This window comes from Podospora pseudocomata, chromosome 4 (assembly GCF_035222375.1).
Source record: "Podospora pseudocomata strain CBS 415.72m chromosome 4, whole genome shotgun sequence".
NCBI classification, from domain to species: Eukaryota; Fungi; Ascomycota; class Sordariomycetes; order Sordariales; family Podosporaceae; genus Podospora; species Podospora pseudocomata.
Window position 1 is genome coordinate 338422 of NC_085888.1, and position 27941 is coordinate 366362.

Genomic DNA, 27941 nt, shown 5'->3' on the forward strand with positions numbered 1-27941 from the left:
TGTCAAGAGCGAGCAAAGGTGAGCTGTGCCGTGACACAACCTTCAACGATCAACCTATGTCATACCTTCCATCTTGACACGCAAACCCACGAGGGGGTCGCTGCCATTCACACAATTATCCCGTCCGGCTCGCGGGGTAAATTCCTAGATGCAACCTCTCCCCTTGACCTCCATTCTCTCTAGGGCACCATATCTCACATCACCGCAGCCTTGTCCGCTGTGTCTAACAACAATCTCATCACACCCTCTGCAAAGGCCCCAAACAACCACTTACCTCATGTCAGGAATAATGCTCGCGGTACAAAATCAGATCCCATATGAAAGCTGACAATCACCCCTGCCCCTGTGCCTCTTATCCTGGATCCACATCCCCCCTCTGCCCCACCCCACAGCTCGGGGTTAAATACAGCGAGGTGATGATCCCACTTGGACACACAAAGAACCCCCCTCTTCATCACATTGCATGAATTTTGGAGACACACGGCACAGAGTATCCGGATACCTGGTTGACCTTTTGTTGGGCTGTATTGTTTCATGATTTGAGGGAAACATCAACACCTTCACGACGGTTGATATGACGTCAGTACAACGGGCTTGCGGGATACCCAAGGATCATGCTGCCAGTGGGATGGAAGAGATAAACAAAACTGATATTCAAAATGGTAGAATAAAACGCAGACAACAACCAAAAAGAAAAAAAGAAAAAGGAAAAGAAATATCCAATGTCTAGTACCCCCAAGATAAACTCCTATCCAATCATGTAGCTCTCTGGCGTGAGGTGGTCAAGCCTTGGCCTTCCCAGCCAACTCCCCCTCCACGTGGCGTCCATTGACACCATTAACCTCCTTCTTCTCCTCACTCACCGGTGGGGGTAGCGAATTGGTAGGAATAGCCAGCAGATAAGTACTCGGAATCAGCTTCGCCCTCGCAACCGGGTTCAGCGTCAGCCCGAACCCCGGCTTGTCCAGATCAGCCGCCGTCAAGAAACCGTTGGTGGGGATCGGCTCGTCCACAAACAAATCGCCAAACACGGGCAGCACGCTCTTCCCGTCGGGCGAGTTGGCCAGGTACTCCTGAAAGGGGGTGTTGGGCTGGCTGATGACAAAGTGGTAGCTGTACGGCCCGCTCGCGTGGGGGACCACGGGAATATCATAGGCCGACGCCATGGCGGCCACCCTGAGCAGCTCCGTCATGCCGCCGAGCCACATGACGTCTGGCTGGATGATGTCCAGGTTCCTCCCCTCGATCAGCTTGCGGAACCCGTACCGCGAGTACTCGTGCTCGCCCGTGGTGAACTTGATGGTCGGGTGGGCGCGCTTGATCTGCTCGAAGCCGTCCGTGTCGTCGGGGCTGAGGCACTCCTCCCACCAGTTGATGTTTAGGTCCTCGCACGCCTTGGCAATCTCGATCGTGTAGGGCACGTTTAGCGACATGTAGCAGTCGACCATCAGGGGAAAGTCCGGGCCGACTGACTCGCGGTGCTTGCGGAGGAACTCGACGTTCTTCTTAAGGCCGACGTGGCCCTCTTCGGGGCAGTAGGGGAGAGGCACTTTGGCGCCCCAGAAGCCCATTTTTTTGGCGGCTGGGGGGTCTGGGCCGGTGCAGTAAAAGTCGATGCGGTCTTTGGTGTTGCCGCCGATGAGCTTGTAGACGGGCTCGCCGCGGATCTTGCCGAGCAGGTCCCAGAGGGCGAGGTCGATGACGGATATCACGGCAACGGGGAGACCTTTTCTGCCGTAGAACATGGATGCTCGGTACATTTGCTCAAACAGGTGGTTTGTGTTGCGAGGGTCTTCTCCGATCAGGAAGCGCTCAAAGTGCTGATGGACGAGCCAACACGCTGGAGGGCCTGCAATTGCAAACAATATCAGTCTCCATTTCCGGTGGGAGAAAAGCGGGCAGTGTTGACATTACCACCAAAGCCAGTTGCAAAGCCAACTGTTCCATCGCTGGCCTCAATCTCGACAAAGAACGAGCCGAGAACATTGATACCCCAGCTCGTCCGTGATGCCCGGTACTTCTCCCATCTTGAGCATGGAGTAGAAATTGGACTGTCTATGAGCCTAGACTGAAGTTAGGAAATGCTGCCGAGGTGCTGGCTTTTTGAAAGAAAGCACCTCACCAATGACCACCTTTGACATTGTGGTAATCGCCACCTGCAATCTGGTTAGCCAGCCGTTTTGTCTCAACCGTTTGGGGATTCCACATACCTGAGCCCACACCGCCGATCACGAACGATCGGATACTTTTGATGGTGGGGAACGCTTTTACAGACGCCATGGTGTCAACGTCTTTTTGGGTCCCAGATAATGACAGAGGTGGATCGTAACGGCGGGAAGCAAGCCTCTGGGAGAACCAGTCCCAAGTTATATGCGGTCCAGCTGCCTACCTAGCGTCAGCGTCTAGTGTCCGATGGCTTGGCATGTGGGGGATGGTTGATGTGAAAAAGGGGAGGAATTGGGAGGATAAGGCTTCTTTATTATTTCTCTCTACTTGGCTCTGTCAACTACGTAGCCCCGGAAAGGTCCCTGTGCGGGGACAATGCATGTCAAGGGGCAAACAACGTCCTCACCAAAGGGGCCAAAGACAGATAGCACTTGGGAAAATAGTGAAACCGGTCGGGTTGTGATGCCCCGACGATGGCGACATATAGTCAAGTAGCTCTATTGTTCTCAGATAAGCATCTGGGAACGTGGGCCTGGCCGTTCGCTCTGATCCGAAGACAAAAGACAACGTCAACCCCACCTTTGGCATGCACATGGAGGGATGCTGCCAGGGAGCAGAGGCGGATTGGTGGATCATCGTGTAGGGCCATTGGGGTATTTCGCGCTAGGGCTATCCGAAGGCGTCACAGTTTGTTGTTGGTCCGGACGGGTGATGGGCACCGGGTGACTGGTCACAGCTCGGTGGTGGTGGTGGTGATGTGGACGGGGGGAGGATTATACCCTTTTGGTCAAGGGCTGCCGCGACCAACATGGAATCCCGCGTCTTCCGTCGACAACATGTCGGAGGAGGGCTCGAGGGCCATCCTGTCTATGCCAGTGTGCGGCAAAGATGCCACGGGTTTCTTGCTGTCGTACTCTTGTGGATAGCTGCGGCATGCTGCGGTGACCGGTCAGTCGAGGTGCTACTGTGGCAGATGATACCATTGGACCCAGAGCAGCGGTTCGGTTCAAGCTTGCCGTTGGGCTCTCGATATGAACGATGTGAGAGAGTCTGTCAGGCGCAACGACTTGGGGTAGCATCGCCCCGTCTTCACCGCATTCTCTCGCTGCGTCGACTGCACACTGCACACTCTGCAGCCCGGCTGCAAGTAATTCCATTTGGGTTTGTGTGTAGCATTCCGGTCATGCTGATAAGCACGTGGGACCGGGTGCGAAGGGCTTCTCGGACTGGTCATGATGATGGTGGTGGGACGAACGCCATGAAGGATTCCCTGATTGTCGTCGGGGGTCTCTCTCTCCCTCTCTCGAGCAAACACTAACTCCTCCTGCCACAGAAATCTGATGTGTCAGTTGCCCCCAATCAATGGATATCTCGAATCCTTCCGAGTTCACCTCGCGTGTTTCTCGTAGCTGACCACCTCCATCCTCAAGAAGACAGAAAGCGGTGAGCAATGGATGACATGACATGAGATGTGAGATTGGACAGCTTGACAACCAGCCCTAAAAGGCGTTGGAGTCTCATAGCAACACCATCTCGTCCAGCACAACCTGGAAGAGGTGTCAAGAAACAGCCCGCTGGGACACCGGCTGCTTGTGCTGTGCGCCTGTGCTACCCCACCCCCCACAATTCTCCACACACTCCACCAACCCCGGAAATCCAAGCAAAGGCAAGGTCCGGGCACGGTCCAACAACAGCCCTCTCCCCCAGCAGGGCACCCCCTCACCACCCCCCTCCCCAGCTCCCCAGCTCCCCCGGGCCCAGACTCCCCCAGATGACCGCCGCAACGTGGTGTTCCGTACCGCACCTAGTCGTGTAGGTAGTGCCCAGGTGTCCCTGTTTGGGTATAAGGTAAATTAATGCTGGGTAAAAAAGAGGAATGTGGTCTCTCCACCGCCCTCGCTGTTCTGCTCATCATTACCCCGAGTGTTCATTGGAGTCGTTTCTTGTCTCAATCACACGTGTTGTTGGCGCTGCCCGCTGCCGTTTCTGACACCCGAGGACCCGAAATCCCGAAGAGTGCCGCCTGCCCGTTGTTGCGAACTGTTCCCCCGTTCGGGTTGTGCTGCTTGTCGTCGTGCTTCGGCAACCTGCGTCGTTGCCCCGATCCACTCGCTCGGTGCGCGCAGTAAGCGTCACCACTCAACGGCTGGCGCTTCTAGGCTGGTTGTCTGGGGACTTGACAAAGGCTTGAGCTTAAGACGGGAGCCTGGGGAAGAAGCTCTGGCCATGATGCAGCCGGCGGTCCAAGCTTCCACCAGATACAACAACAACAACAACAACAATGGCCAGAATTCCCACGCCCAATCATCGCCCTCCTACTCGTCGCATGGCGGCGGACATCACCACCAGGACCCCGCAGACAGCGATGACGGAGGCCAGCAGAGTGGGGAAGACGACCATGACCTCGACGACCAGGGCGAGGGCGTGCGTCTGGGGAAGCGCAAGAGACCGGTATCTGTTTCGTGAGCACTTCAACAACACGCTGTGTGACGCTAAGGAAAATGCTAATTGGCCTTGTTGTGCTGCCTTGCTAGGTGCGAGTTGTGCAAACAGCGCAAAGTGAGTTCTCGTCCACCCCCCCTCCGACCCCACCGACAGCCATTGCCCGGCCCCCGATGCTGACCTGACCGCGACAGGTGAAATGTGACCGCGCCCAGCCATCGTGCGGCTGGTGTAGCCGAAACGGAGCTACCTGCGAATACAAGGAGCGCAAAAAGCCGGGTCTACGCGCTGGCTACGGACGCGAACTGGAGCAGCGGCTGGACAAGCTGGAAGGAATGTTGAGGGCTCACGACAAGCTGCTGCAAGCTCTGACCTCCAACTCAAACACTAGTCCGGGAAGCGGCAATGGCAGCGGTACCGGTGCCTTTGGCCATCACAACGCTCCCAGCGTCAGGGGAAGTCACACCAGCCAGCTGAGCGATCGAGGCACGCCACGAGAGGTCCGTGAAGCCGGCCCGCCGTCGATATTCGCGCGGAGCGAGACCATCCGGACCCCCCAGGCCGAGACGGCCTTGTTCCTCCAAAGACCCACGACATCGGTTGACCTGGGGATACAGGGCCCTCTGTCAGCCACATCCACCATGGCGGACCCGTTTCAGAGTCTATCCAACAGCATCGTCTCGCCCCGCGGCCAGTTGCCAGCTTCCGGTCCAAGCACTGGGGCACAGGAGTACTACACTACCGCACCGACAACCTCGGTGGCCGCTCTACAATCGCCACCAGCCCACGCGCCGCCAGGAAGCCACATGGTCACCGAACAGGAGCTACCGCCGTACGACCTGCTCTATGGCCTGGTGGACTTGTACTTTAAGCACATCAACACGTGGTGCCCTATCCTACACCGAACGACGACGTTGGATGCCCTCTTTGGGCCGTCAATCTTGGACGAGACCGACAAGATCCTGCTGCATGCCATTGTGGCCACCACCGTACGGTACTCGACAGATCAACGGCTGACTGACGGAGCTCGCCAACGATACCATTCCGCGTCCAAGAACCGCGTAATTTTGTATGGCATGGAGAACCTCTCTGTCAAGTCGCTGCAGGCGTTGGTCATCCTGGCTCTGGATTTGTGCGGAAGCGGCAATGGCCCGCCCGGTTGGAACATCATGGCCATCATCACCCGGGCCGTCGTCCAGCTAGGTCTGGCAGTGGAAAGCAACTCCATCTCGGTGGCACCCAACTACCAGTCCATCTACACGCTCCGGGCCATGATCCTCCCAGAACCCCGCGATTTTATTGAAGAAGAGTCCAGGCGGAGGTTATTCTGGATGGTGTACCTTCTCGACCGATACGCGACGATAGCCACCGCCTTTGACTTTGCGCTCGACGATCGAGAGGTTGACCGAACCCTCCCATGTCGAGATGACTTGTGGATCAAGAACCAAAAAGTCGACACCCGATGGCTGCGCCTGGACGACTCTCGACCGACCCTAACAAGTGGCAACTCGCCCGAGTACGAGGTCGACAAGCCGGAGAATCTGGGCGCCTTCAGCCATTACATCGAGATCCTCTCCATACTATCCAGGATACACAAGTTCCTCCGCAAGCCCGTTGACATCAGCGCGCTGTCGGATGTCGAGCAGTGGCAGATGCGCTACAAGGAGCTGGACAACATGCTGGCTGCCTGGAAGTTCAATCTCCCGGGGGATTATGGCAACATGGCCAAGCTCTTCCAACCAAGCTCCGCCAAAGCCATCAATTGTGGCTGGGTGATGTTGCACGCAACTTTCCACACCGCCGTCATCCGCCTTCATTCCTCCGCCGCCTATCCCACCACCCGCTCCCCGATCTTCACCCCAAGTTACAGCGCCTCGCAGCGGTGTCACAGTGCGGCCGAGAACATTGCTGCCCTCCGCGAGTTTGTCGTCAGCAATAACCTGCTGAACAAGCTCGGGCCACCATTCGCGTTCACGCTGTGGGTGGCCGCCCGCGTCTTGCTTGTTCACGGGAGCACGGTGGAGCACAAGCTGGACACCTCGCAGATACGGTTATTTGTCGACACGCTGGGGGAGATGGGGCGGTACTGGCCTGTCGCGACGCGGTACTGTGGGCTTCTTACCCGTGTGCTGGAGGAACATCACGACAATGCTCGCCAGGGAGGGAGCGAGACGCCGAAGATTGTCAAGATTCTGGCCGACATGCGGAGGACGGCGTTTGACCTCGACTTTTTGATCAGTCGGCAGCCGAGGCATGTTCCACGGAGCAAGAATGGTGTGCCGGGGTCGAGTGGTGCTGCTGGTGGTCCTGGTGGGGGGCCACCTACCGGGGCGGGAGGGGGTAGTGGTGGTGGTGGTGGATGGCCGGGGAGGTTTGGGCAGGCGCCGCCGGCCACGAACGAGTTGGAGTATTTGGACGTGTTTGACTTTTTTAATGTGCCGAGGCTGCCGGTTGCGCAGGCTGGGATGGTGAGTGATTCGCATGGTGGTGGTCATGGTGTTTCGGGGGGTGATGGGATGGGGGGAGGAGGGATAGGGCATGGTGGGGGGGCGGCGGTGGCGGGGGAGTTCAATATTACCGAGTTCATGGTGGATGCTAATAGGGATTGGCTTTTTCAGCAGGGGGAGACCAAGTTTTTGGCTTGAAGGACATATGGCAAGGCGTTTGGTATAGTTAAGTAGGTGATTTTGGTATTGGATGACCATTCAGCAGGCGGTTAATGATTTTGGGTTTGGGTTTGGATTTGGGTTTGGATGATATCCCTGTCAACGTTGGATTATACGGCAGTTGAAAATATGAGCTGGTTGTTCAACATGAGAGATATGCTTTCCTGGCTAGGTTCCTTCCAGCTGCTGAGGATGTCCATTGCCGAGCAAGTCCACACATTCGCAGGAGGCACTGTCTCCTCTTTTAGCTGCATCATGATTTCCTTTTACGTCCCCTTTGAGCGGAGGCCGTCACCACGTCAATCTATCTCCACATTGAAATTTACCCACCCTTTTGAACCTTTTCAAACCCAACCTCTCTCTAAACACTGCTCGATTCTTCGCTTAGGTGCCTACTACGACTGTCCCTCCAACACCACGTTTCCAAACGCCCTCTCCGACAGACATCGCACCCATCCCTCGAGCGGAGATGCTACTCTCTGACCAGCAGCTACTTATCATCCTCCGAGGCCTGGTGCTTCTCAAGAAACAAGAAATTCCCGACGCCAAAGACGAGATTTACGACCTCAAGGAGGGGGTCCGCTTCTTAAAGGGTAAGGTTTGTTTCCTTGAGGATGAGGTCGGCCGCCTCAAGGAGGAAATCCGCTGCGTGGAGGATGAGGTCCCACTGCGTGACGGGGCTGTTGATGGCTATGGAGAAAGGGGGGTACAGTGTGTTTGGAGGGCTTGGTACATGATCAGGAGGACCGCTGGTTTCGTGTGGAGCTGTTGGAGTGGGTGCTGCCAGTTTGGTTGATATTGGGTGCTGTTGTTATGGGACTAAAAGGGGGAGTGTGTGCCTGTGTTGAGGGGGTAATAGGTGATGGTGGATGCTCTTTGTGGGGATAGTAACGGCGGGAGTGGCTAAGGTATTGTGGTGATCGATAGACAGCTTTAGAACTACGGAAGGTTATCACAGATAAGAGGGCGGAGTTTTGGGGGGTGGGGAATGGGGGGTGTTAGTGATGCTGGTTGGAAGGGCACGGCATACCTAAGGGGAGGAGTACGCAGTGTGGGTGAGCATTTCTGTTGAAGAGTGCTGATAGTGAGGAATAGAGTCGGGTCATAACCACAGTCGAAGAGCAGCTGGACAGTTTTAGATTAGCACATCAGAAATATGTAGCGAGAAAGGTTGATATCTCGCCAGAAGTATGCCGACCCATTTCAGTGTACCTATTGATTCCAAATGCCGGTAACTGCCGGAGATTTTGCTAGGTACGAAAGCTCCAGATGGTTCGAGGTTAGGGATATTTAAAACAAGCATATCCTGTGGTTGATACCACTGCGTCGTCTTGGATGAGAGAGAACCAAGTCATGCCATTTGAAATAAAGGCACCTTGAATGAAGAATTGATGGCCGGGCATGACTATATGAGATGTGCAAAAGGACAGGGAAAGGTAGGCGGTTCTATGTTGCCAATGATTATGCGGTATATTGGAGGGGGAACACTTGGGCGTGGCAGAGGGTGGTCGACTGTGTTGTGGTATATGGCTGCATATGGCCCACGTTGTCCAGCTGGTAGCGAAGGGGACGGTGGTGGGACAGGTGGTTTGGTTCAAGATTAGGTAAGTAAGACTGCCCTGGCTGCGCATTCAAATCTCGGGGGCTCGTGGTGGTCGGTCAACAGGATGATTTCCATATCGTTTGCTCGTCAGTCGAAATGTCATGTGGATGGGTGTGTATTGGGTGTGAAACTTTGCCCATCTGCGACAACACGATTCGGGGAAGGGAACCAGGTGGGTTGGGTCGTGTTTTGTGGTCTTGACGGCACATTAAGTCGATCTTTTTGCCCGCCCTCTGGGGCTTACTGTGTCGAAGAGCACCAGGATGGAAACGTGACTGCGACCTGGCACGCATGGCGACAGGCATGGTTAGACCCCGGCGTACAAGAAGTGGATAAGAGACAGCGATGATGGAGAACAGTAATATAGACATTGAACGGAGGCCATCATCAATGGCAGCGGGCGTCGACTGCTTGTACCCCGCCTCAGTAGACTGCCGTGAGGTCCCAAGCCGATGCAAACACACTGTTTTGATTATGTAAACCTGTGAAAAGTTCTGTTGTCTGCTTGCATTTCTGGTTGTCACGTGCGACTGTCCAGCAAAATGTAAACAAACCACTTGCGCTGCTGCCATTTCACAGAACAGTTTGCTACAGGGTGATTGTTTACTTTTTTTCAGGGGCTTTTAGGGGACCATGCCAAGAGATGGCGCTACCCCAGATCTGCGGTTGGGCCCCCAACGACAGGGCTGTTTTAGCGAGCCCCACTCTTGACGACAGGGCAGTTGAGCCGCAATTAAGCACCATGCAGGTCAACTTTTTGCTGTCGTGGAAAAGATGGGAGCACTTTTAATAACGAGGTTGGGAGTATATTTTATACGACAGATAGCATTTTGGAGCATAATAAATACATAGGAGACATGGGCAAACTTTGGATGCCAAACAGGCTGCGGAAGTGCTCTGCTTGATATGATGGACTTCTAGCTGGGATCTGTGACTGTTTGACGAATGGGATGATTGTGTGATGAGGGGAAATAGATGTTTCTTAAATCATTAAGTCGACCTTTGCTTCCAGTCAGAGATGTCAGTCGCATCAAGGGAATGAAAGTGCCATCTGTGGGAGGCGACAGCGGGCAGAAGATGTGACTCGAGGTTATCTCTCTTCCCCAAGGTCCTGGAAACACAGGAAAGTCGCAAAATCTGTCTCTATAGTGGCCCATCATCCCAAACCTCAATCAAGGGACTGCTGTGATGCTGATCCTGTTGCTCAAGACCACCCACATCAACAGCAACAGATATAAAGTCGGGCGGAGGAAGAAAACATAGATATATTACACTCTCAAATTACTGAATTGGGGCTACAAAGCATCTATCTCATCATCACCATCATTCTTCACTACCTTTGGCCTGGTCAAAGAAAGCCACCCATTGCTGGAAAGTTGGTGTTCGGGGGAGAAAGGAGGATGCCCTGTTGACATTCTGAATGACCCGCAATCGCTGACGTCGCTGCTAAGATAGAACAACATTTACAAACAAAATCTGGACCATCGCCATAGCGACTGTCAAAAGCGGGGGCCTCATTCACACAAGTATTTATTGCCTGCTCTCCTCCCAAATTTCCCAACCTTTTCCTCTTCTCTTCTTACGGCTTCCGCATTGCGCATTACATGTTTTCAGCTTCGCAGCTATTTTTCCAATCCTAGATCTCTTCACGTCTTGCGCATACTGCCTACTCGACTTCATTGTCATCTACACAAACGCTTTTTCACCCTCACGCCCCTTTTCGACTCGACAAAGACCGCAATGTCTTCCGCCGATAGAATCGTCTCTCTCACCACTCGCGCCGGATCCTCCCGCCGTGATGCGACTCTCCCCTCCCCCCCATCTGTCCCCTCCGTCGTTGTTGCTACTAATGCCTCCCAGTCGCAGCTCGACCCATGCTTGGCCTTCCACGATGAGGTCTTCGGTAAAAGTGGTTGTCTCCCCATTGTTACTGACGTCTCTCTTGCAGGACTCCGTGCTCGTCGCCAGCACTTGCTCGACGCCGAAGACAAGCAACGCGGCCACTTTGAAGGCCTGCGCAAGGAACTCATCGCCATCTGCCACGAGCGACACCACGAGCGCGGGGCCCGGCCTGACCTGCCGGTCCTCGTGTGCGACCGACGCCCTCTCGTTAAGACTTGGTCCAAGCAGGGTTGTTGGCTCCAGAAGGTTCACCGTTTCCGTAAGTTTCTTCTGTCTCAGCTGGCTGTGATCGTCATTTGTTGACCTTGTTCCAGTCGTCCATCTTCTGAACGGTCCTTTCTGGTTCCTTGCGGTTGTTTACGTCTGGTGTGAGATTTACCACCGCCAGAATGTCTACCATCAGAACGACATCGTCGTTGCTGGCCGCGAGACCGAGCTCGTTGCCAAGAGGTTCGAGCTCGAAGACGGCCGCAGCCGCCCACTGCCGGTCGCACGGGGTCCGCCAGTCGAGACCCTACCTACACGTCAGTCTTTTGTCTTTTATCCTTTTTCTTTTTCCTTTTCGCTTTCATCTCTCCTCTTTCCTCCTTCATCTCTCCCTCTTTCCTCTTTTGTCTTGTTTGTTTGCCATTTGACTGATCATTGTTTGTTCCAGTGCCGACACCTGAGCCTTTCGTGTTCAGGTCAAATCCCTTCGCCGTTCCTTTTGGGATTTTCCGGGGCTTGATGCCTCCCAGCTATCAGCCTGTCACCAGCCAGGTTGATGTCGCCGAGCCCCTAACAATGCTCATGATCGAGCCTGCTCCCGTGTTCGTCACGGTCCCATCCCAGCAGCTCGTTCTTTTCGAGAGCATGCCGGCAGCCCAGCCTGCGTTCACGCCTGCTGCTGGTCCTTCGACGATGGACGTGTTGTGCTCCTCTCTCGGGGCGCTCACCGTCCAATGCGCCCACACGCCCATGGCTTCGATTTGGCAGGAGTCTTGGGCTGTTCAACGGTTCGGTCGTCCCGCTTTCGACCTCCAGCCAGCAGCTCTCATGCCCGCGCCGAGACTGCCTGGCTTGCCTTCGTTGGTCAAGCCAACGGTCGTTGCTTCGGCAGTGACTAACAGCGAAGTCATGGAGACCGAGATCGTTCGCCCGGCTGTTCAGCTGCCACCCAAGCCCGCTGGCCAGCTGCCTCTTCCACCCGTGGCCCCAATTCCCGTCCCGGCCATGGCTGTCCCGACACCCGTTGCTGCCCCAGACAACGTGGTTGCTCCTCCTGCCCCTGAGATGGAGGTTCGACCCCAGCAAGCGGCTGTCCAGCCTTTGAAGAGGAACCGAGTTGTTGCCCCTGTCAACTTGGTTATTCAGCAAACCCCCCAGCTGGAGTTTGTCGTTCCACCAAGACATCCTGCTGCCCCAGTCAATCTGGTGATGGTCCCTCCCGCCCCGGTGCAAACCTCGCCCCAGCAGCCTCTTCCCCCTGTGCAGCCGTCACCACCTGCGCGGGTTCCCCGGAACACGCCTGCTGGCCCTCTCAACCTGGTGATTGCTCCTCCCACTCTGACGTCGAGCTCTCGCCCCCAGCAAGCACAAGCTCCCAAGCAGCAGAAGCCACCGGCTCCTGCTTCCCGTGCTCCCTCCCCGCCTCCGATCCTTTGTCGTCCCCACTGGAAGCTGGTGAAGAAGCTTTCCCCGAGCGAGGCCCAGGCCAAGCTCACGCTTCCGACGCTCGCCCTGCCGAGTGTCCCCAAAGTCACACCTGAGGTCGCCCCATTGCCTCAACCAGCACCGGTGGTCCCTGTCCCCGTGGTACCCGCTCCGGTCGCTGCCCCTCTCCCGCCTGCCGCCGCTCCCGCCATCTCCGATGCCGTCCCGGAGCAGCTGGCTCCCATCCCACCGCCTGGTTCTCGCCCCGTGGCACCCATGCGTCGCCGTCGCGCCTTTGGCAACACGGTGCCCCTTCTTCCCCCGGGCGCCTCTGTTCTCGAACAGAAGCCCCTCCCCGCAACTGTCGTCGCTGCCGCCGCCGAGTCTTCTGGCTCTGTGATGAAGGCTCCGGCCCCCACCCCTCTCCCACCAGCTCGGACGGCCCACTGGGCCGGTCTGGAGTTGCGCACTCTTGCCGATCGCCTGATCAAGGGGTGTGTCGATGTTGACGCCTGGCGTCGGCGTCTCTTTGGCGACATTGAGATGTACATTGGTGGGGAGGAGGACGACGACACCCTCTTCAGCCCGGAGCAAGCGTCGGAAGTGATGAAGACCTTGTTTCGGAGCGTGAGGAGTTCTGATGTTGGTTTCCAGCGTCAGAAGGACAATACTCTCAACAAGGTTGTCCGGATTGCGAGGAAGGGGGGATTGGTGATTGAGAGATTGTGATTTGGGTTGGCGTTTGGAGTTGTTGGAATTTGGAGTTGTTGGAGTTTGGAGTTGATGGATTCGAATTGATGGATTGGGTTGGATGGAGGATTGGGTTGGAGGATTTGGCATGGGTTTTGGGTTTGGGATTTGGGATGGAGTTTGGGTACGGCCTGGAGGATTGGGTCTGGAGTTTGGGTTTTGGGATGGAGAATTTGTACAGAGGATTGGGATGGGAGGACTTTGGGATTTCAGCTCGGGAGGAGCTTCGCGGTACAGTATGCCCTTTTTGGTTTTTGTTAACGGTGTACAGGTCGGCTTTTCTTTTCTTTCAACGTGTCTTGAGACGAGGGGGATCTGGGTTCGGTCGACAACTGGGTTTACGCTGCACGGCGTCTGAGGTTTGGAACTTTGGGCGCGGCGAACACTGGTTGGGGAGCATCGGTCGGATTATCATGGTTTCTTTTGGTGCCCAGGACATCGTCGGGTCTGAGGAGGACGACGGAGGACTTTTTGTTGGGGTGGAGTTATTCGGAAGCATGCCATGGTGCAAGGACTCTGGAGTTTGCAGCTTTGGGGACTCTTTGGGTGCTGGGAGGACCGAGATGGACGACTCTGGCGGATTGGACGACGACGGACGACGGACGACAGCGACAGCCATCAGCAACATTCTGGGGTGGTGCCAGCCCGAGCTGGTTGTTAAGATAGGACGACAGTCGTCGCGGCCATGGGGGATTGCAGCCTAACCTCTGCCCACCTGTGGATTTGTTACCTGTGACGTGGGTTTTGTTAGGTTTCCCCACGCCCCAGCGCCAAGTGGTGTTGCCGAATGGGCAGGTATGCACAGCAATAAACGGTCAGTGTATTAGTTTGTGACGATATGGGGGTGTTTGGGGGTTCTTTCAATGTATTTTATGGGGGTGGTTGTTTTTGGTGTTGACATTTTGTGCCTCTTGCAATGTGACTTGTTTGATGTGAAATGGTGATAGTTTTCTTGGTGTTGAGAAATGACTTGAGTGAGTTTGACCCCGTCCCTCTGTGCCTGTCCTTCTGTCCCTCTGTCCCTCTGTCCATCTCTCTTGTGATCTTGTTCGTTCAAATATGTCTAATCTCAACCACCGCTTTCCATACTTACCTGATGATTCCATTTCGTTCTCTACATCATCTTTCGATCCCGCATAAGTAGAGAGCGACATTGCAAAAGTCATGTGCATTTTCCCTCCTTGAGGCTCCCATCACACTTCAATCTTGGCGACGACACTCGCCGCATCAGCTCCGCTCTGTTGGTATAACCTCTCTTCGATCTCTTCAAGCTTCATGCTTCGCTACCTACCATTTCCTTCTCCCCACTCCGTGGCCGCCATCCAGATTATTCGTGCTTGGACTCTACTTTGCAGATTCTCCATGCTGTCCCATCCCTGCAAAGTGCACCCGCACACAGCTCATCGTGACGTGATGGCCACCATCTCAAACTCCCAACTTGATGACCAGCAACCCAAACCACGAACTTTCACGATACATCTCTGCAACACAACCGGTGCTCTCTTCAGAACGTCCATCAATTTTATCGCCTCATTTGCCCAAATTTCAAGCCATATTATCAACTTGCGCACGTTGTACGAAGCGGTCAACACCATGCACGAAATCGGCGATGCAGTCATATACAAAGGCATGCTATTCCCCTATTTCTTGCACATTGCATACTAATTCTGACGACGTCTCGAAACAGGTGCGGAAGGCGACGAAGCCCTCGGCATCGTAAGGTCAGTCATGGAGCCAACGAGCAAGACCGCCGCGACGTTATACGAGGTATGTGATGTGCCCCCTTTCTACCCTCCCGAAATTTCTCTTCCCCCCAACCAACCCCCCCCAACCCCGTCCCCGCCTCTTTTGCTGACCCGCCCTCCAGATCCAAGACATCGAATCAGGCGAAACCTTCACCGTCGTCGAGACTAGAGTCCACAACCCCCCCACCATCCCGAGTAGTAGTACATCATGATGATTCGGTCAGCCTATTTTCTCTCTCCAATATATCTTGGCGTTTGCGGAGGAAAAAAGGGGGGAAAAGTGGATCCTGTAAATAAAACCCCCGGGGGGGCTGACTCATGCGGCGTGTCTTTTCCCCCCAGCCACACTGGCCCCATGAAATAATGAACACCTGTTGCAAAGTCTCATCGAAATTGAACTGGCTCAATGGTCTAGTGGTATGATTCGCGCTTCGGGAATTAATCTTGAACTTTAAAAAAGGTCGAGAAGCCCCATCAGAGTTTCTGATGATGATTGTGCGAGGTCTCGGGTTCGAATCCCGATTGAGCCCTTTTTTTGATCTTGGTTATTTTCATCACACTTTTTTAGTGATGATGATGGTGGTTGCTATTCTTTTGGTGATGCTGGTGGTTATTCCATTTGGTGGTGGTGGTGGGAGGGCGGTTGGGTTGGGTTGGGTTGCACATAGGAGGAGCTGTGGTGATATCTATCTCTTGTTGATGTTGTTATGTCTTGGCGCTAATAACTAGCCTTTCTCCTCCTTTTGCGCTTGCGCGCAAAGAAGGTATCTTCCACTGTTGGGCCCTCTGAAACAGTCCATATCAAGACTTCGGGGCGGTCAGGGGTTGGGGAGGTCGGAGGTGGAGTTGCGACTGCAAATGGATCCCAGTATTTTGTCAGTATTAAAAAGGGGAAAGTTGGACGGTTGGGAAAAGAGAACTGCTGCTCACCTTGTTGACTCCCCTGCCCACCATCAACGCTACTCTGCGTGGTGCTCAGCCGCTCTGTGTCGGACTCGTCCTGCTCGGAGAGCATCCTCTCTATGCTCCTACTCGGTGAAACTGGTATATGCCCTGTCGAACTCGTAGGAAAGAGAAGCAGCTGGTTGTTGCTGCCAGTAGGGCTCGGGTTGTAGTACCCAATGCCGCCGCTGGGCGACTCGGAGCGCATCACCTCCAAGTCCCCGAACGGCAACGACGGACTCCTCCCCTGGGGTGGTTCCTTCCACCGGTTTTGCAGCAAAGTTTTGGCAGCCACGAAACGCTGGTAGTGGACTTGGAGTTCTTGCATGTTGGCGTCATGTTGGGATTGCCCCCCTACAACCCAGCCAAACCGTTTCTTCACTGTGGTCTTCGGACGTTTGGCGTCTTTATCATCTCGACGTTTTGGGGATTGGTCTTCTGGTTTGGCCTGAAGGGAACGGGCGCTGGAGGTGATAAGATCGTCCAGATTTCGGATGGCTTCTTGAATTTCTTCAAAGTCATCATTGCTTGCGGTTTCGGATCTTTTGACGTCGAAGACTCTGTCGCGGAGGGCTTTTGCGTTGGTGATTTCGGCTTGGACGCTGGAGATTAAGCGGACGGCGCGTTGGATTTCTTCTGGGGCATCTTTCAAAGCTTGGATGGTTTGGGCGACTGTGAAAGACTCGTTGAAGAGGCTTAGGCCTGTGGTGATGGGTTCTATCACTGCTGACATGGTTCGTTTTGTGGAGAGACAATGCCGGGACAAATGGTCTGTGCCGACAGGACTTTTCTGGGGTACCATTGCTTTTATGGTAGGACTAGAAGGCTCGGTGTGTTGGGGGGTGGCATGGTTCGCGATCCATCTCGGTCAGTGTTCCACAGGCGTCGGTGGAGACGGCTGAGACGCATCATACTTCCCTTGGCGGTAGTCGGGGGCATGTTACCGCCCTGGAGGTGCATAATGAGCCGAAGGCTTGATTTGTAATGACTGTCTGGACGCTCCGGAACTCTGGCAGGATGCGACCACACCTTTGGCTTCGCCACGATGGGCCGGCGAAGGAGTGCCTGTCCCTGATTGGGCTGTGCCTTCAAGGCACTATTGGCTCCTCCACAGCCGCTGCGCGCCATCCCCGCAGCCGCAACACGCACTCAATGACATGATGCAGCCCACAGGGAGCTTGGCTGGTTCAGGTAGTGAGGCGTGACGAGCAGGTGAGGTCGGCAATTGTCCTCAAGGCTCACCAGATCGACGTGGGAAGAATGCGAGGTTGTTGACCGCTCATCATGAAGCTATTCTAGTGTTATAGCAGAAGCATCACCCAGGCGTCGACTTGAGTCCCTCCTCCTCCCACTCTATTGTAAAAGAGTTCTTGTCCGCGTACTGTTTGTCATCAATCCACATCTCAAACCGGGCATCCAGGGCTCCTACCACAAAGCAGACATCATACTTGATCTCGTAATACTCCTGCTTTTCCTTTGTGAGCCTTCCAAAGATTCCAGGCCTTTTGACATATCTGGTGTGCGTTTCAATGTGTCGTCTGTCTACCGTTGAGAGATCAGATTCGACCGTGCAGAGGGGAAAGACGTCCACTGCCGTGCTGTTAGTTTCCAAATTTGTAGTGGTACCGAAATAGGGGCGAACATACCATCTGTTTTGCTGCTGGGCAAGTCATCTTTGTCTCGGTGACATATCACAAGCTCTCTTCTAGAAACTCCCGGATGGTGACGGTTGTTGAAGGCTTTACTAAAACCTTGCCAGCGCACCCCTTCTTGTGTATTGATGTCTTGCCCCTATGTCTGGTGAGGTCCTGTTCTGAAACGTTGGTGCCGATCAAGGTTACCATAAAGACTCACCTTTTTGATCACCCACTTGATCCGGTTCTCTACCACATACTCACCGTCAAGCCCGGACTGGATCTTTTCCCACTCCTCGTGCCGATGTGGATCCCATTTCTCTTGTGTGACAACGCCATAAGAAACTCGAGCCTTTCTGACGCCCAGCACTGGCTTGCCATGCCGTGCCTTTTGCTTGCGGTCAAGGACAAGACCCTTTGCGACAGCAAGTGGCGGCTCATCCCCGTCTGCAGCCACCACCTTGATGGGGAGTGGGAATGCCTCCCTAATCTTTTGCTGAACATACGCTGAGCTTCCCAGTCCGCCGGATAAGATGAAGTATTTCTGGAACGCGTCAGTATCGTAATCTCTCCTTTCGCCGTTGAACAGTCTCAGGGACTCACAGGGCGTGGGACACCAGCCTTGGCACCATGCTCCAACATCTGACGTATGGCGTTGATGATGCCCTCCACTTCAGGATCAAATAGACCTTGGAAGTCGGAACTGATGGGCGATGTTAGAGGGGTGCTAAATTTCTCTCAGAATTTGGCATGGGTGTACTTACTAAGAGAAGTTCATCTTGCCATCTGTGATCCTCGCCGAGGTGCTCGAGGTCCCCCCTGATCTGATGGGCACTGTTATTCTCGGCGTTCGAAATTGAGCTTCTGAAAAGTTGCCAAATTCATGTTTCCATGTCTGAAATTCTTCGCTATGCATCATTGTGTCCTCAGCATTCCTGTGAAAGACAAGGTGAGAGCGGCCAGCATTGGTGTCTGCCCTTGCCAGCGCCAACCGGCCATGGACCATCTTTGCGAACGCTAAATCGATGTTCGTTGAGCCAATGTTGATACCCTGCACAATGGCGCGCTCTCTAAGCTCGGCAATCTCGGCAGTGCCGCACTGCTCAAGCAAGGCAAAATCAGTGGTACCACCGCCTGCATCACAGGTCAAGATGACGTCCCCAGTCCGAAGGGTGATGTCCCCGTCCTTGGCGGTGTACACTGCCGCGGCCTGAGGTTCCGACAAACCCCATGAGACGCTGTGATTCTTTCCTCCAGTTCCGAAGCCGGCCTTTTTGATTTCTTTCATGAGAGCATCGCTGATTTCGAGGGACTGAAAGGTGGCCGGAAGACTGAAGACGAACTCGACCTTCTTGTGCCTCCACTCCTCGTTCTTTTGGAGGTTTCTGCTGATGTGTTTGTAGAGGCGCTCCATGTAATCTCGGTAATATTTACGGACTTGTTCAATGGTTTCGAACTCGGGCTCCTCGCCGTTTTCTCGGGCTCGTCGGATCATGATCTTGAGATACTTCTCATCAAGATATCGCTTGAACCACTCCACAATCTTTTCGTGGTTATTGCAGGTGAAGCCCCATGCTGTTGGTACATCATGGTTGTGGTCGTAGAGCAGAGTTGACGGTACTTTGTTGTGTGTTCCGGACTTTTGGTCTGGTAGTGGCCATTGTTGGATCATGCGGGGGCTTTCTTGGTGCTTTTTGGCGACAGCCACGCCTGTTGGGACTTGTCAGTCTGCAGATACTCAATTTCTCTTGGAGTAAAACGCTCACCTGTGCACGTCATGCCAAAGTCGATGCCGACCGTCAAGTCGGCTTCATCCGGTCTTGGAGCCATGGCTGATAGGGGTAAACACGCCTCACTCTGCACACTGTTTGCTAAACAACAAGCGAGAGGCCCGATATGAGAAATAATGTGGGCGAAATTGGTACACTCAAGGAGGGCGCGTGTGATGGTGTCAGTGACGACTGCTCTGGACGATGAGGTGAGAGGAGTCTGGATTTAACCCAGCATGAATGGGAAAAAGCACAAAGGGTCCATGGAATTACAAGTAGCAAATCACCAGCCGCAAGGCTACGGTTGCGGCACAAACTCGCAGCACCGCCCTCGACAATATTGAATTGATCGACCGGATCCAGCCCCGAAGAAGAACTCGGGGCTGCCCTCTGAAGGTGCCCCGCGAACCCAGCCTATTTGCCAGAATCACACCACGGCACCACGGTCGCCTTATGGATCTTGATGGTGTGGGCGGTTTGGGGTGGTCATCGGACGGGGCATGAATATCGCGTGCCGTGTTTGCCTACCTAGTAATGCATGCATCCACCTGCAGCAAGCTGCGCCTCTTCAGGCTTGCACGGCACTGTGCCACCCGCCTCTTGAAGGCTTTGTAGGTGACAAGCGCCTGCGTTCCACGTAATTGTTCCCTGACAACCACACCGAATTTTCGTCCCGGATCCTTCTTGTTTCCTCGGCCATTCTTCATATTCATCATACCGAAAGATAGACAAGGCTTTGGCACCGTTCCCACGAACTCTGTCCTCAAGAACTTGCAAGCAGCTGAGTCATTCATACCTTCTACAGTGTCGATACCGCCCGAGTGACAATGGGGAATAAGCAGTCGAAGCAAGATTCAATTCAAGAGGCCAGCACTACTGCTATGCCACCACCTCCAGCGCCAGGGCATCCATATCCACCAAGGACAAACAGTATCCCCAAACTTGACACCGACTTCCTGCTACAACCGCCTGATGAAAGTTCCATCAGACGCCCGTGGCTGCAGCTCAACAATCTTATCGATTCACATGTCCAAACGTTTTACACCAACATCGCCGACATCGACATTATTGCCCCTCGCGAAAAGATACAAGAAGTCCTGCTGGTTTCAGGAATCGTTGAGAGCACCAAGGACGTTGATAACCTCACAGAATTACTTTACGTTCCGGTGCACAGGAAGCTTGGGTTGCGAATATGTATTGCCCGGGCGGTGCTTGCGAGTATCGACTTTCAGAATGGCAGCCCTGAGATGACATCTCTCGACAGACAGGTTGTGGAGCTCATGAGCCGCTTCAAGACACTGCGGCCTGAAAGAAGTCCAGAAGAAGAGGCTGCTATCGCCCACTGGCGTATGATCACCGCCTTTTTCCTGGCCCCAGACTCGAAGCACTCAAGAGCGGATCTCGCCGGGGAGATTCCATGTGTGAACGTTCTCGTAAACTTCCTCGGGCTCTTCAAGCGACATTCGGATATTGCCAACCCGGAGTGGGCCGAACAAGGAACGAACAACGCAGACCAAGATTGGAAGGGGAGCATCAGGACCATCGCCGTCCACGCCATCGGCATTGGAGAGAAACTATTCTACCACCCCTCCACCTGGACCTTTCGCTGGTGCTCGCATCGCAAGGAACAACAAAGAGAAGCCTCGCAGATAGTGCTATTCCCAGCTCTTGTTGAGGACGTGCTGTCAAACAGCAGCAAGAGACGTCACAACACCATTCAGGCAGCCGACATCTCTCCTGCCTTTGTGTTCTCACCGAATGGCACCGTAATACCGGCACCAGAACAACAACTAGATCCAATACCGGCACCGGCGTCACCGAGCAGATCACCGAGCTCCACTGCCTCGAGGCCAGCCAGCATGGGATCCGGCGGCGGCGGCGGCGGCGGAGGAAGTGGCGGAGCACGCTGCACTCCGAACCAAGTCATTTCCGCCAGATCATCACGAAGGAGCTACTTTGGAGAAGACAGCCCTCAGAACCATTATGTGACGGTGAATGGCGATACAGGATATTCGACAACAATACCACCGGGGTCAAATGTGAATATTGTCGTTGTCCCAAGACGGCCGTCAACCTCTCGCACCGGCAGCGGCACGCTGGTCTCCCCGGTGGTGTATGATAATCGAAGACCGATAGTGATCAGTCACTCTCCCGAGTCTCATTCGAGACGCAGCAGGAGACCACACTCGGCAAGTAGGGTGGTATATCCGGGGGAGGATGGGCAAGAGTACGAGCGTGTCAGCAGGAGGGATAGCGCCAATCGATATCGGACAGCATAAATAAATTATGAAGGATGGTGTATGTATTGTTTTCACAGTTATGGATCATGAATGAAATCCCGAGTGGCGTTGATTGCTCATAATGACCCAAGCGCCAATGTCATATTTTTTTGTCTGATATATTTGCCTTGAAAAATGCCATCACAGGGCATCTGTCCCGATGGCTCAAATTGACGTCAATATTCCCGTCGGGTGAAGATCTGGACAGTGGCCCTTCGTCAGAGGTCACCATTTGATCAGTTCCGGGTCGCAGGTGACCCCCACACGATGGACAGCACGGTTAGAAGCGGACGGACTCGGTTTCCGGACCAGATTCACAGGATTTACAAGCGTATCAAGGAGATGCCTCGCCCAAAGCACTCAATTCCCCGACAGTCCATTCTCCAACACAAGTGAATCGCATTCATCAGATACACTATTATATTGCTCTTCGGATTAGTTGCAGCTGAATCAAGCACCCACCTCTCATTGGCTGCCTTTTGGTGGGGCACTGCGCCGTTGGAGCAGGGGCTTCATCCCAAGTTCAGTTGCTGATGGAGTGAATTCCGACTCTCGCATTTTCATAAGAAAGACCATTTTCTCTCGCTTCCGTTGCTGGTTTTTTGTTTCCTTCCCTCATCATCATCATCATGGCGTTGTTGGCAGCAATCAAAGACGCGGGCCTCGGCACCCGCCATGCCGCGCTCGCCATTGCCTTCTTGCTGGGATCGGTTATCGCTCACTATCTCTTCCGAGGCTATCAGGTAAGAAAGACATTCAAGGATCTCGAAAAGCAAGGTATAGTGGGTACTCCAAGTCGGCTCCTCCAAGAAAGGCCACGACACTAACCGACAACTCACAGCCAATTATGAAACATTCATGGATACTTGGCCATCTCGAAATCGTCGGCAGACTCCTCAAGGACCTGCCCTCGGACGCCCACGGCAATTACCTCCCGATTCTCATACTCGAAAACTGGCGCGAACTCTTCCCTCAATGCGAGAACCGACCACCGGTCCTCTACCTCGACATGTGGCCCTTTGCCCAGCCATTCTTGTTGCCCCTCCTGCTGCCCATCGCGGTCCAATTCACCCAAGACCACTCCCTCCCCAAGGCTCACGAGCAAAACAAGATCCTACAACCCCTGACAAAGAACAAGGACCTCTCAACCATGGACGGAAACGAGTGGAAAGTCTGGCGGAAGAGGCTGAATGTAGGGTTCTCGATTCAGAACATCACGAACCGCATCCCCGACATGCTGGACGAAGTGGAGAAGTTTTACGACAAGCTCGAAGCCAAAGCTGGGAGGAATGGCGAGTGGGGCCCGGTCTTCCAGATGGAGTTGCAGACGACGAAGCTGGCGATGGATATGATCTTTCGCTTCTTCTTCGGCAAGCAAGTCCATGCCAGACTGGCCCATGTCCAGCCAGCCCTCGAAGATGCTGTCATGGACACGATTCGGAGATTTGTCTTTTTTCACCACATCGGCAACTTTCTGGTCGAACACAGCCCTTGGAGGAAGTTCAAGTTGTGGAAGAATTACCAGACTTTGATGGCAGGATTGGGCCCCGTCCTGCAACAGCGACTGGGCGAGTTGACCGCCGACGATAAGTCCCGAGCCAAGGTTGCCGACACCGTCGTGGACGCCCTGATACAAGGAGTCATGGAAGATCGCGACGCAGGGTTGGTCAACACATCGGACCGGGATTTCTTGGAATTGGCAGTTGGGCAAGTCGGCATGTTCATCTTTGCTGGACACGACACGACTGCGAGCGCTATTTGCTGGGTTCTCCACTTGCTATCGAAACATCCCGAGGTCTTGGAAAAGGTCAGGGCTGAGCACGACGCAGTTCTTGGGCCCGACCCGAATGCTGCCGCCAGCGTGCTGCGCGCGAAGCCGGAGTTGATCAACGCGCTCACTTACACTAACGCTGTCATGAAAGAGGCTATGAGAGTACATACTAACGTCGGCACTATGCGGAGGGGCGAGCCCGGTTTCTATCTCACAGGGCCAGCCGGGAGCGGATATGATGGGGTGAAATTCCCTTGCGGGGAAGGGTGGGTGGTATGGGATAACACCTTTGCGCTGCACAGAGACCCGGAGCAGTGGCCAAGGGTGCATGAGTTCATACCAGAGAGATTCCTGATCACGGACGAGAACGATCCTATGCACCCACCAAAGAACGGCTGGAGGTTCTTCGAGCTCGGGCCGAGGAACTGCATCGGGCAGCATCTGGCGATGGTGGAGATCAAGATGGCGCTGGTGCTGGTGTTGCGGAGGTTGGATCTGGAGGCTGCTTGGGATGAGTGGGATGCTAAGAGGTGCGAATTCTACCCATCGAGTCTCGACAAGGTAACTAACATAAAATCAACCAAACAGGGCCCTCAAGGGAAAGAAGACGCCCATGATATGGGGTGACAGGTGTTATCATGCTGGGGGGGAGTCGCCGCCTCACGTCAAGGACCACATGCCGGTTCGCATTCGATTGAGGCAGTAGTCGCTATTGAGGAGGCACGTCATGCGTTTGATTTTGTCTTGGAAACGGGAAGCGGAGGAAAAGAAAAGCGGACAGTAATGTTTAATGACAGTATTAACAAACCTCATAGGCTACTTGATTTGTCGCTGAATTCGTCAAGACCCTAGACCCTGAATTGTGCTTTTGGTGTGGTGATGAGCCTTTTGATACGATTGCCGTGTGCTGGGAATACTACCTCTACAGGATCACAGGTCTCGGTTTCTCGGCGGTGAGAAAACGGTGAGGGCCTCTGATTGGGCCGGCAAGGACGAGCTCGATATTACCAACCTGCGAGGGCATCCTGCACATGCACCCCCAGCTACCAAGAGGGGATTTGAGAACAATAGCCGTCATGCGCCGGCTACCCGGTTATCTACAGCGCGGGGATATATCCCAAGACCTGCCCCCTCCTCGAGGCTGAGAAATGCTTGTTCGTTTTGGTTACCACTCCGCAACGGCATTCGCCTCGAGATTCAACAGAATGAAAAGCTCAACGATTTTGGCCTGGTGGGCTTTGACCGCTGGCCAGGGGGTGATTGCAGCAAGGGTGAAGCTTCATGTTCCTATTGTGGACTTGGACTATGCGGTTTACGAAGGGTATCACAACTCAACTTTCAACACCAATGTTTTCCGAGGGTAGGCTTCCACACTCAACATCAAATTCCACGAGACGCTGGCTGATATTGACGATCCAGCATCCGTTTTGCCGCTCCGCCGAAACGATGGCAACTTCCCGATGCACCTGAGGTTGACAGAGCTTCCGTAACCAAGGCAGTCAACAATCCACCGAGATGTCCTCAGTCCAGTGCTGCGCCAGGGTAACCTGAGTCTTCTATTCTAGTCGTCAAGATGCTGACATGGATTTGTCAGACCTGCCGCGGTCAACTTCACACAGGACGTACTGGGTGATGAGGACTGCCTCTTTCTCAACGTCTTTGCCCCGGTCAGGGCGAAGAAGCTGCCTGTTTTGGTATGGATTCGTACGTCTCCCACCAGCCCCAGTCCAAAGACCACATAGGTACCAACTCTTGCAGATGGCGGCGGCTATGGGCTCGGCTCCGCTGCTAGCTTTGACTTCTCCCACATGGCCCAGACCGTCAACAACGGCTTCGTCAGCGTTGTGATCCAATACCGCCTTGGAGCTTTTGGCTTTCTTTCGTCGGCAGAATTAGTAGAGAACGGGGGAGTTCCCAACGCTGCTCTGCACGACCAGCGGTTTGCCTTGCAATGGGTGCAGAAGTACATTGATCTGTTTGGCGGCGACCCAGACCAGGTCACAATCTCGGGCGGGTCAGCAGGCGGTGGATCAGTGATGTTGCTTGCGATGGCAAACAATGGAACAGAGGGGAACTCGTTGTTCAGACGCGGAATCGCGAGCAGTCCTTATTTGCCTACTCAACCGTACGTTTCCCTTTTACTTGCGTCATGATTTCGTGCTGAGGTGCCACAGCAACTTCGACGATGGCCTGCCAACAGAACACTACCGCCAACTCGCCCGTCGCACCAACTGCCTCAACGCCACCTCTGTCTTCTCCTGCCTCCGAAACGCTGACACGTTGCTCCTGCAAAACGCCTCCTCAGCAACAAGCTACTCTGCCCGGTTCAACCAGTGGGCTTTCATCCCTGTGACCGATAACAAGCTCATCTTTTCCTCCCCCACCGAGCAGCTCTCTGCAGGCAAAGTCAACGGGGAGGCCTTCCTCGCTGGTGTAAGCCCCCCCCCCCCTTCCCCCCTTTGCCCCTCCCCCGAAACAATGCTAACTACTCTGTGTGTACAGAGCAACTCAAACGAGGGCTACTACTTCACCCCCCAAAACATCACCTCCCAATCCGCCTTTCTCTCCTTTGTCACCCTCAACTACCCTTTCCTATCCCCCGAGAACATCTCCTCCATTCTCTCCCTCTACACCCCCTCCCCTCTCCCCGCCGACACTCCCCTCTTCGAAACCGACGGCCTCAACCCCCCTTTTGCGACTGAGATGTCAGCAGTTGGGAAGGGCTGGCAGCAGGCAGCGAATAATTTGTATGCAGAAACAACATTTGTCTGCACGGCGTACTGGCTGGTGGAAGCGTACGGGGAGAAAGGATGGCAGTATCAGTTCTCCCCTCCAGGGGCAGGGTTTCACGGGAGTGACAACGGGCCTTTGCTGCAGGACTCCAAGATTGGGAGGAGTGGGACGGTGATGGATGAGGAGTTTAGACGGGGGTTTCAGGGGGTTTGGGGACGGTTTGTGACTAGGGGGGTGCCGACTCTGGATGGGCAGGGGAGGGGCGGTGGCGGAGGCGGTGAGGGAGGGGGGTATGGAAAGCGGGAGGGAGGGACTCGTTGTTGAATCTGAACGTTACTGTTGCTGAGGGGGGGAGGGAAAGGGTGAATACCTGGGCGGTGGTGGATGGGGAGGGCTGGGAGGGGGGACGGGGGGGAAGGTGCAGGTTTTGGAAGGGGGTTGGGTTTCGTTGAGTTTGGAAGGTTAAGTAAGGGGACTGGGCTGCGTTGGACGGGACAGGTCACGGCGAAGAGAATAGAGACTGTTGGGGTTGGCAATATGGTTTGCCAAATGGTGTGAATATGTACTACCGCCTGGTATGTAAGGTGGTAAAATGCTAAAGTATATACAGGTGAAAATAAGATGTTTGTTGGTATTAATCCGACATCGCTCATGCTCGTGCCCTTTTCCGAGTCGCATTGAGACATTTATGGGAGGCACTGGCCTGGAGGAAAGACACGTCAGCAGGTGTGAGGCAAAGAAGGATAAGGGGGACAACATACTGTACCACTGGTTGGAAGCCACGCAAGTACCCTGAGCACAGGTGGTAGGGCCGGTATACCCCTGACCACCGCACTGGCCATAAAGAGGAGCACCGGCACCACCACCGTTCCCACCAGTAGGCTGGGGGTTAGGAGCAGCAGAAGTCGGCTGAGGCTGGGGGTTGGGGTTGGAGCCACCGGAGCAGGTGAGAGGGGCAGGGCCGGGGATGGTGTAAGGACGGCCGCCGTTGGTAGGGCGGCCCTGGAGGTCATAGATGGAGACCAAGATGCCGGGGTGGTCCGCGGTGTAAGCACCGGGGAAGCTGACAAAGTTGGAGCCGGTGTTGGTGCCAGACCCAGTAATCTCGATCTGGGCGCACTCCATGTAGAACTGGGCGGCACCGCGGACGCTGGCGGAGTGAAGGGCGAGCAGCTCGACGCGCATGAGGTAGTGGCCGGGGGCGACGCAGCTGGGCATGTCGAAGTAGTGCCAGCCGCCGTTGGAGATCATGTTGTCGACAGCCCAGACGCCGTTGTTGAGGCCTTGCTCGGCGACCTTGAACCACTGGAGGCCGGACGTGCCGGCGTTGGCAGCATTGTTGACCTTGGCGAGGTAGACCTGTATGGGACCCTTGTGGGAGGCGGCGATGGGGTGATCCGGGTCGTTGGGCCCGGCGGCACCACCAATTTCATGCCCCCACCAAGCACCGACTCTGGCGCCGGCTGGGACCTTGATCACGGTGTTATCACGCAGCTGGATGTTGGTGTTGCAGGCAAAGTCGGGGTGGTTGACGTTCTCGATGGGGAAGTTGCTGTAGGGAGCGCGGACGCCCTTGAGCTGGCCTTGGTCGACGCCGTTGACCGACACCTTTTGGAAGATGGAGTGGGCGCTGACGGACGCAGCCAGGGAGACGAGAGTGAAGGCCTTCATTGTGTATGTGTGTGGAGAATCTTGGGGATGACTGAAACCGAACAAACAAGCTTTGGGAGATGCTCAGAAAGGAACAAGCAAATGACAAGAACAGGCGGTGGCGCTTGTAGGTTGCAGAGACAAGACAGTACTTTCTTGACCCCTCGGGAGTCAACTCTTCATTTATACATCTCGTCCGATGTCATTCCAGTCTGGCCTCGCATCGAGGTGTGTCAAGTGTGTAATTTCGTTGCATT

At 54.6% G+C, this 27941-nt stretch overlaps 10 protein-coding genes and 1 non-coding gene across 11 annotated transcripts; 7 read left to right on the forward strand and 4 right to left on the reverse strand.

Annotated features, from left to right (window-relative positions):
• Positions 1 to 739: 739 nt before the first annotated feature.
• QC762_400950 (uncharacterized protein) lies at positions 740 to 3661 on the reverse strand. Its single transcript, XM_062889549.1, has 4 exons — positions 2211 to 3661; positions 2123 to 2156; positions 1915 to 2063; positions 740 to 1849 (listed from the first exon to the last, which is right to left on the reverse strand). The coding sequence occupies exons 1-4, from the start codon at positions 2278 to 2280 to the stop codon at positions 783 to 785; spliced, it is 1320 nt and encodes a 439-aa protein (XP_062743060.1). The 5' UTR covers positions 2281 to 3661; the 3' UTR covers positions 740 to 782.
• A 185-nt stretch (positions 3662 to 3846) lies between these two features.
• On the forward strand, positions 3847 to 7253 carry QC762_400960 (uncharacterized protein; the record flags this gene model as incomplete). Its single annotated transcript, XM_062889550.1, has 3 exons — positions 3847 to 4628; positions 4701 to 4725; positions 4803 to 7253. Exons 1-3 carry the CDS (start codon positions 4393 to 4395, stop codon positions 7251 to 7253), a joined length of 2712 nt encoding a protein of 903 aa, XP_062743061.1. The 5' UTR covers positions 3847 to 4392.
• A 4252-nt stretch (positions 7254 to 11505) lies between these two features.
• Positions 11506 to 13140, forward strand: QC762_400970 (uncharacterized protein; the record flags this gene model as incomplete). The annotated part of the gene is made up of 1 exon (XM_062889551.1): positions 11506 to 13140. One exon carries the CDS (start codon positions 11506 to 11508, stop codon positions 13138 to 13140), a length of 1635 nt encoding a protein of 544 aa, XP_062743062.1.
• Positions 13141 to 14754: 1614 nt separating this feature from the next.
• QC762_400975 (uncharacterized protein) lies at positions 14755 to 15118 on the forward strand (the record flags this gene model as incomplete). The annotated part of the gene is made up of 3 exons (XM_062889552.1): positions 14755 to 14788; positions 14849 to 14928; positions 15029 to 15118. The coding sequence occupies 3 exons, from the start codon at positions 14755 to 14757 to the stop codon at positions 15116 to 15118; spliced, it is 204 nt and encodes a 67-aa protein (XP_062743063.1).
• Positions 15119 to 15179: 61 nt separating this feature from the next.
• On the reverse strand, positions 15180 to 16650 carry QC762_400977 (uncharacterized protein; the record flags this gene model as incomplete). Its single annotated transcript, XM_062889553.1, has 2 exons — positions 15180 to 15758; positions 15837 to 16650. The coding sequence occupies 2 exons, from the start codon at positions 16648 to 16650 to the stop codon at positions 15625 to 15627; spliced, it is 948 nt and encodes a 315-aa protein (XP_062743064.1). The 3' UTR covers positions 15180 to 15624.
• Positions 15307 to 15436, forward strand: QC762_0061950. Its single transcript has one exon. It is a non-coding gene; the product is annotated as a tRNA-Pro (tRNA).
• Positions 16651 to 18073: 1423 nt separating the features above from the next.
• On the reverse strand, positions 18074 to 19726 carry QC762_400980 (uncharacterized protein; the record flags this gene model as incomplete). Its single annotated transcript, XM_062889554.1, has 3 exons — positions 19249 to 19726; positions 18247 to 19192; positions 18074 to 18185 (listed from the first exon to the last, which is right to left on the reverse strand). Exons 1-3 carry the CDS (start codon positions 19310 to 19312, stop codon positions 18074 to 18076), a joined length of 1122 nt encoding a protein of 373 aa, XP_062743065.1. The 5' UTR covers positions 19313 to 19726.
• Positions 19727 to 20078: 352 nt separating this feature from the next.
• Positions 20079 to 21530, forward strand: QC762_400990 (uncharacterized protein; the record flags this gene model as incomplete). The annotated part of the gene is made up of 1 exon (XM_062889555.1): positions 20079 to 21530. One exon carries the CDS (start codon positions 20079 to 20081, stop codon positions 21528 to 21530), a length of 1452 nt encoding a protein of 483 aa, XP_062743066.1.
• A 629-nt stretch (positions 21531 to 22159) lies between these two features.
• On the forward strand, positions 22160 to 24007 carry QC762_401000 (uncharacterized protein; the record flags this gene model as incomplete). The annotated part of the gene is made up of 3 exons (XM_062889556.1): positions 22160 to 22312; positions 22372 to 23831; positions 23890 to 24007. 3 exons carry the CDS (start codon positions 22160 to 22162, stop codon positions 24005 to 24007), a joined length of 1731 nt encoding a protein of 576 aa, XP_062743067.1.
• A 442-nt stretch (positions 24008 to 24449) lies between these two features.
• Positions 24450 to 26358, forward strand: QC762_401010 (uncharacterized protein; the record flags this gene model as incomplete). The annotated part of the gene is made up of 5 exons (XM_062889557.1): positions 24450 to 24661; positions 24896 to 25005; positions 25060 to 25426; positions 25476 to 25734; positions 25804 to 26358. The coding sequence occupies 5 exons, from the start codon at positions 24450 to 24452 to the stop codon at positions 26356 to 26358; spliced, it is 1503 nt and encodes a 500-aa protein (XP_062743068.1).
• A 286-nt stretch (positions 26359 to 26644) lies between these two features.
• Positions 26645 to 27705, reverse strand: QC762_401020 (uncharacterized protein; the record flags this gene model as incomplete). The annotated part of the gene is made up of 2 exons (XM_062889558.1): positions 26645 to 26737; positions 26796 to 27705. 2 exons carry the CDS (start codon positions 27703 to 27705, stop codon positions 26721 to 26723), a joined length of 927 nt encoding a protein of 308 aa, XP_062743069.1. The 3' UTR covers positions 26645 to 26720.
• Between the last annotated feature and the right edge of the window lie 236 nt (positions 27706 to 27941).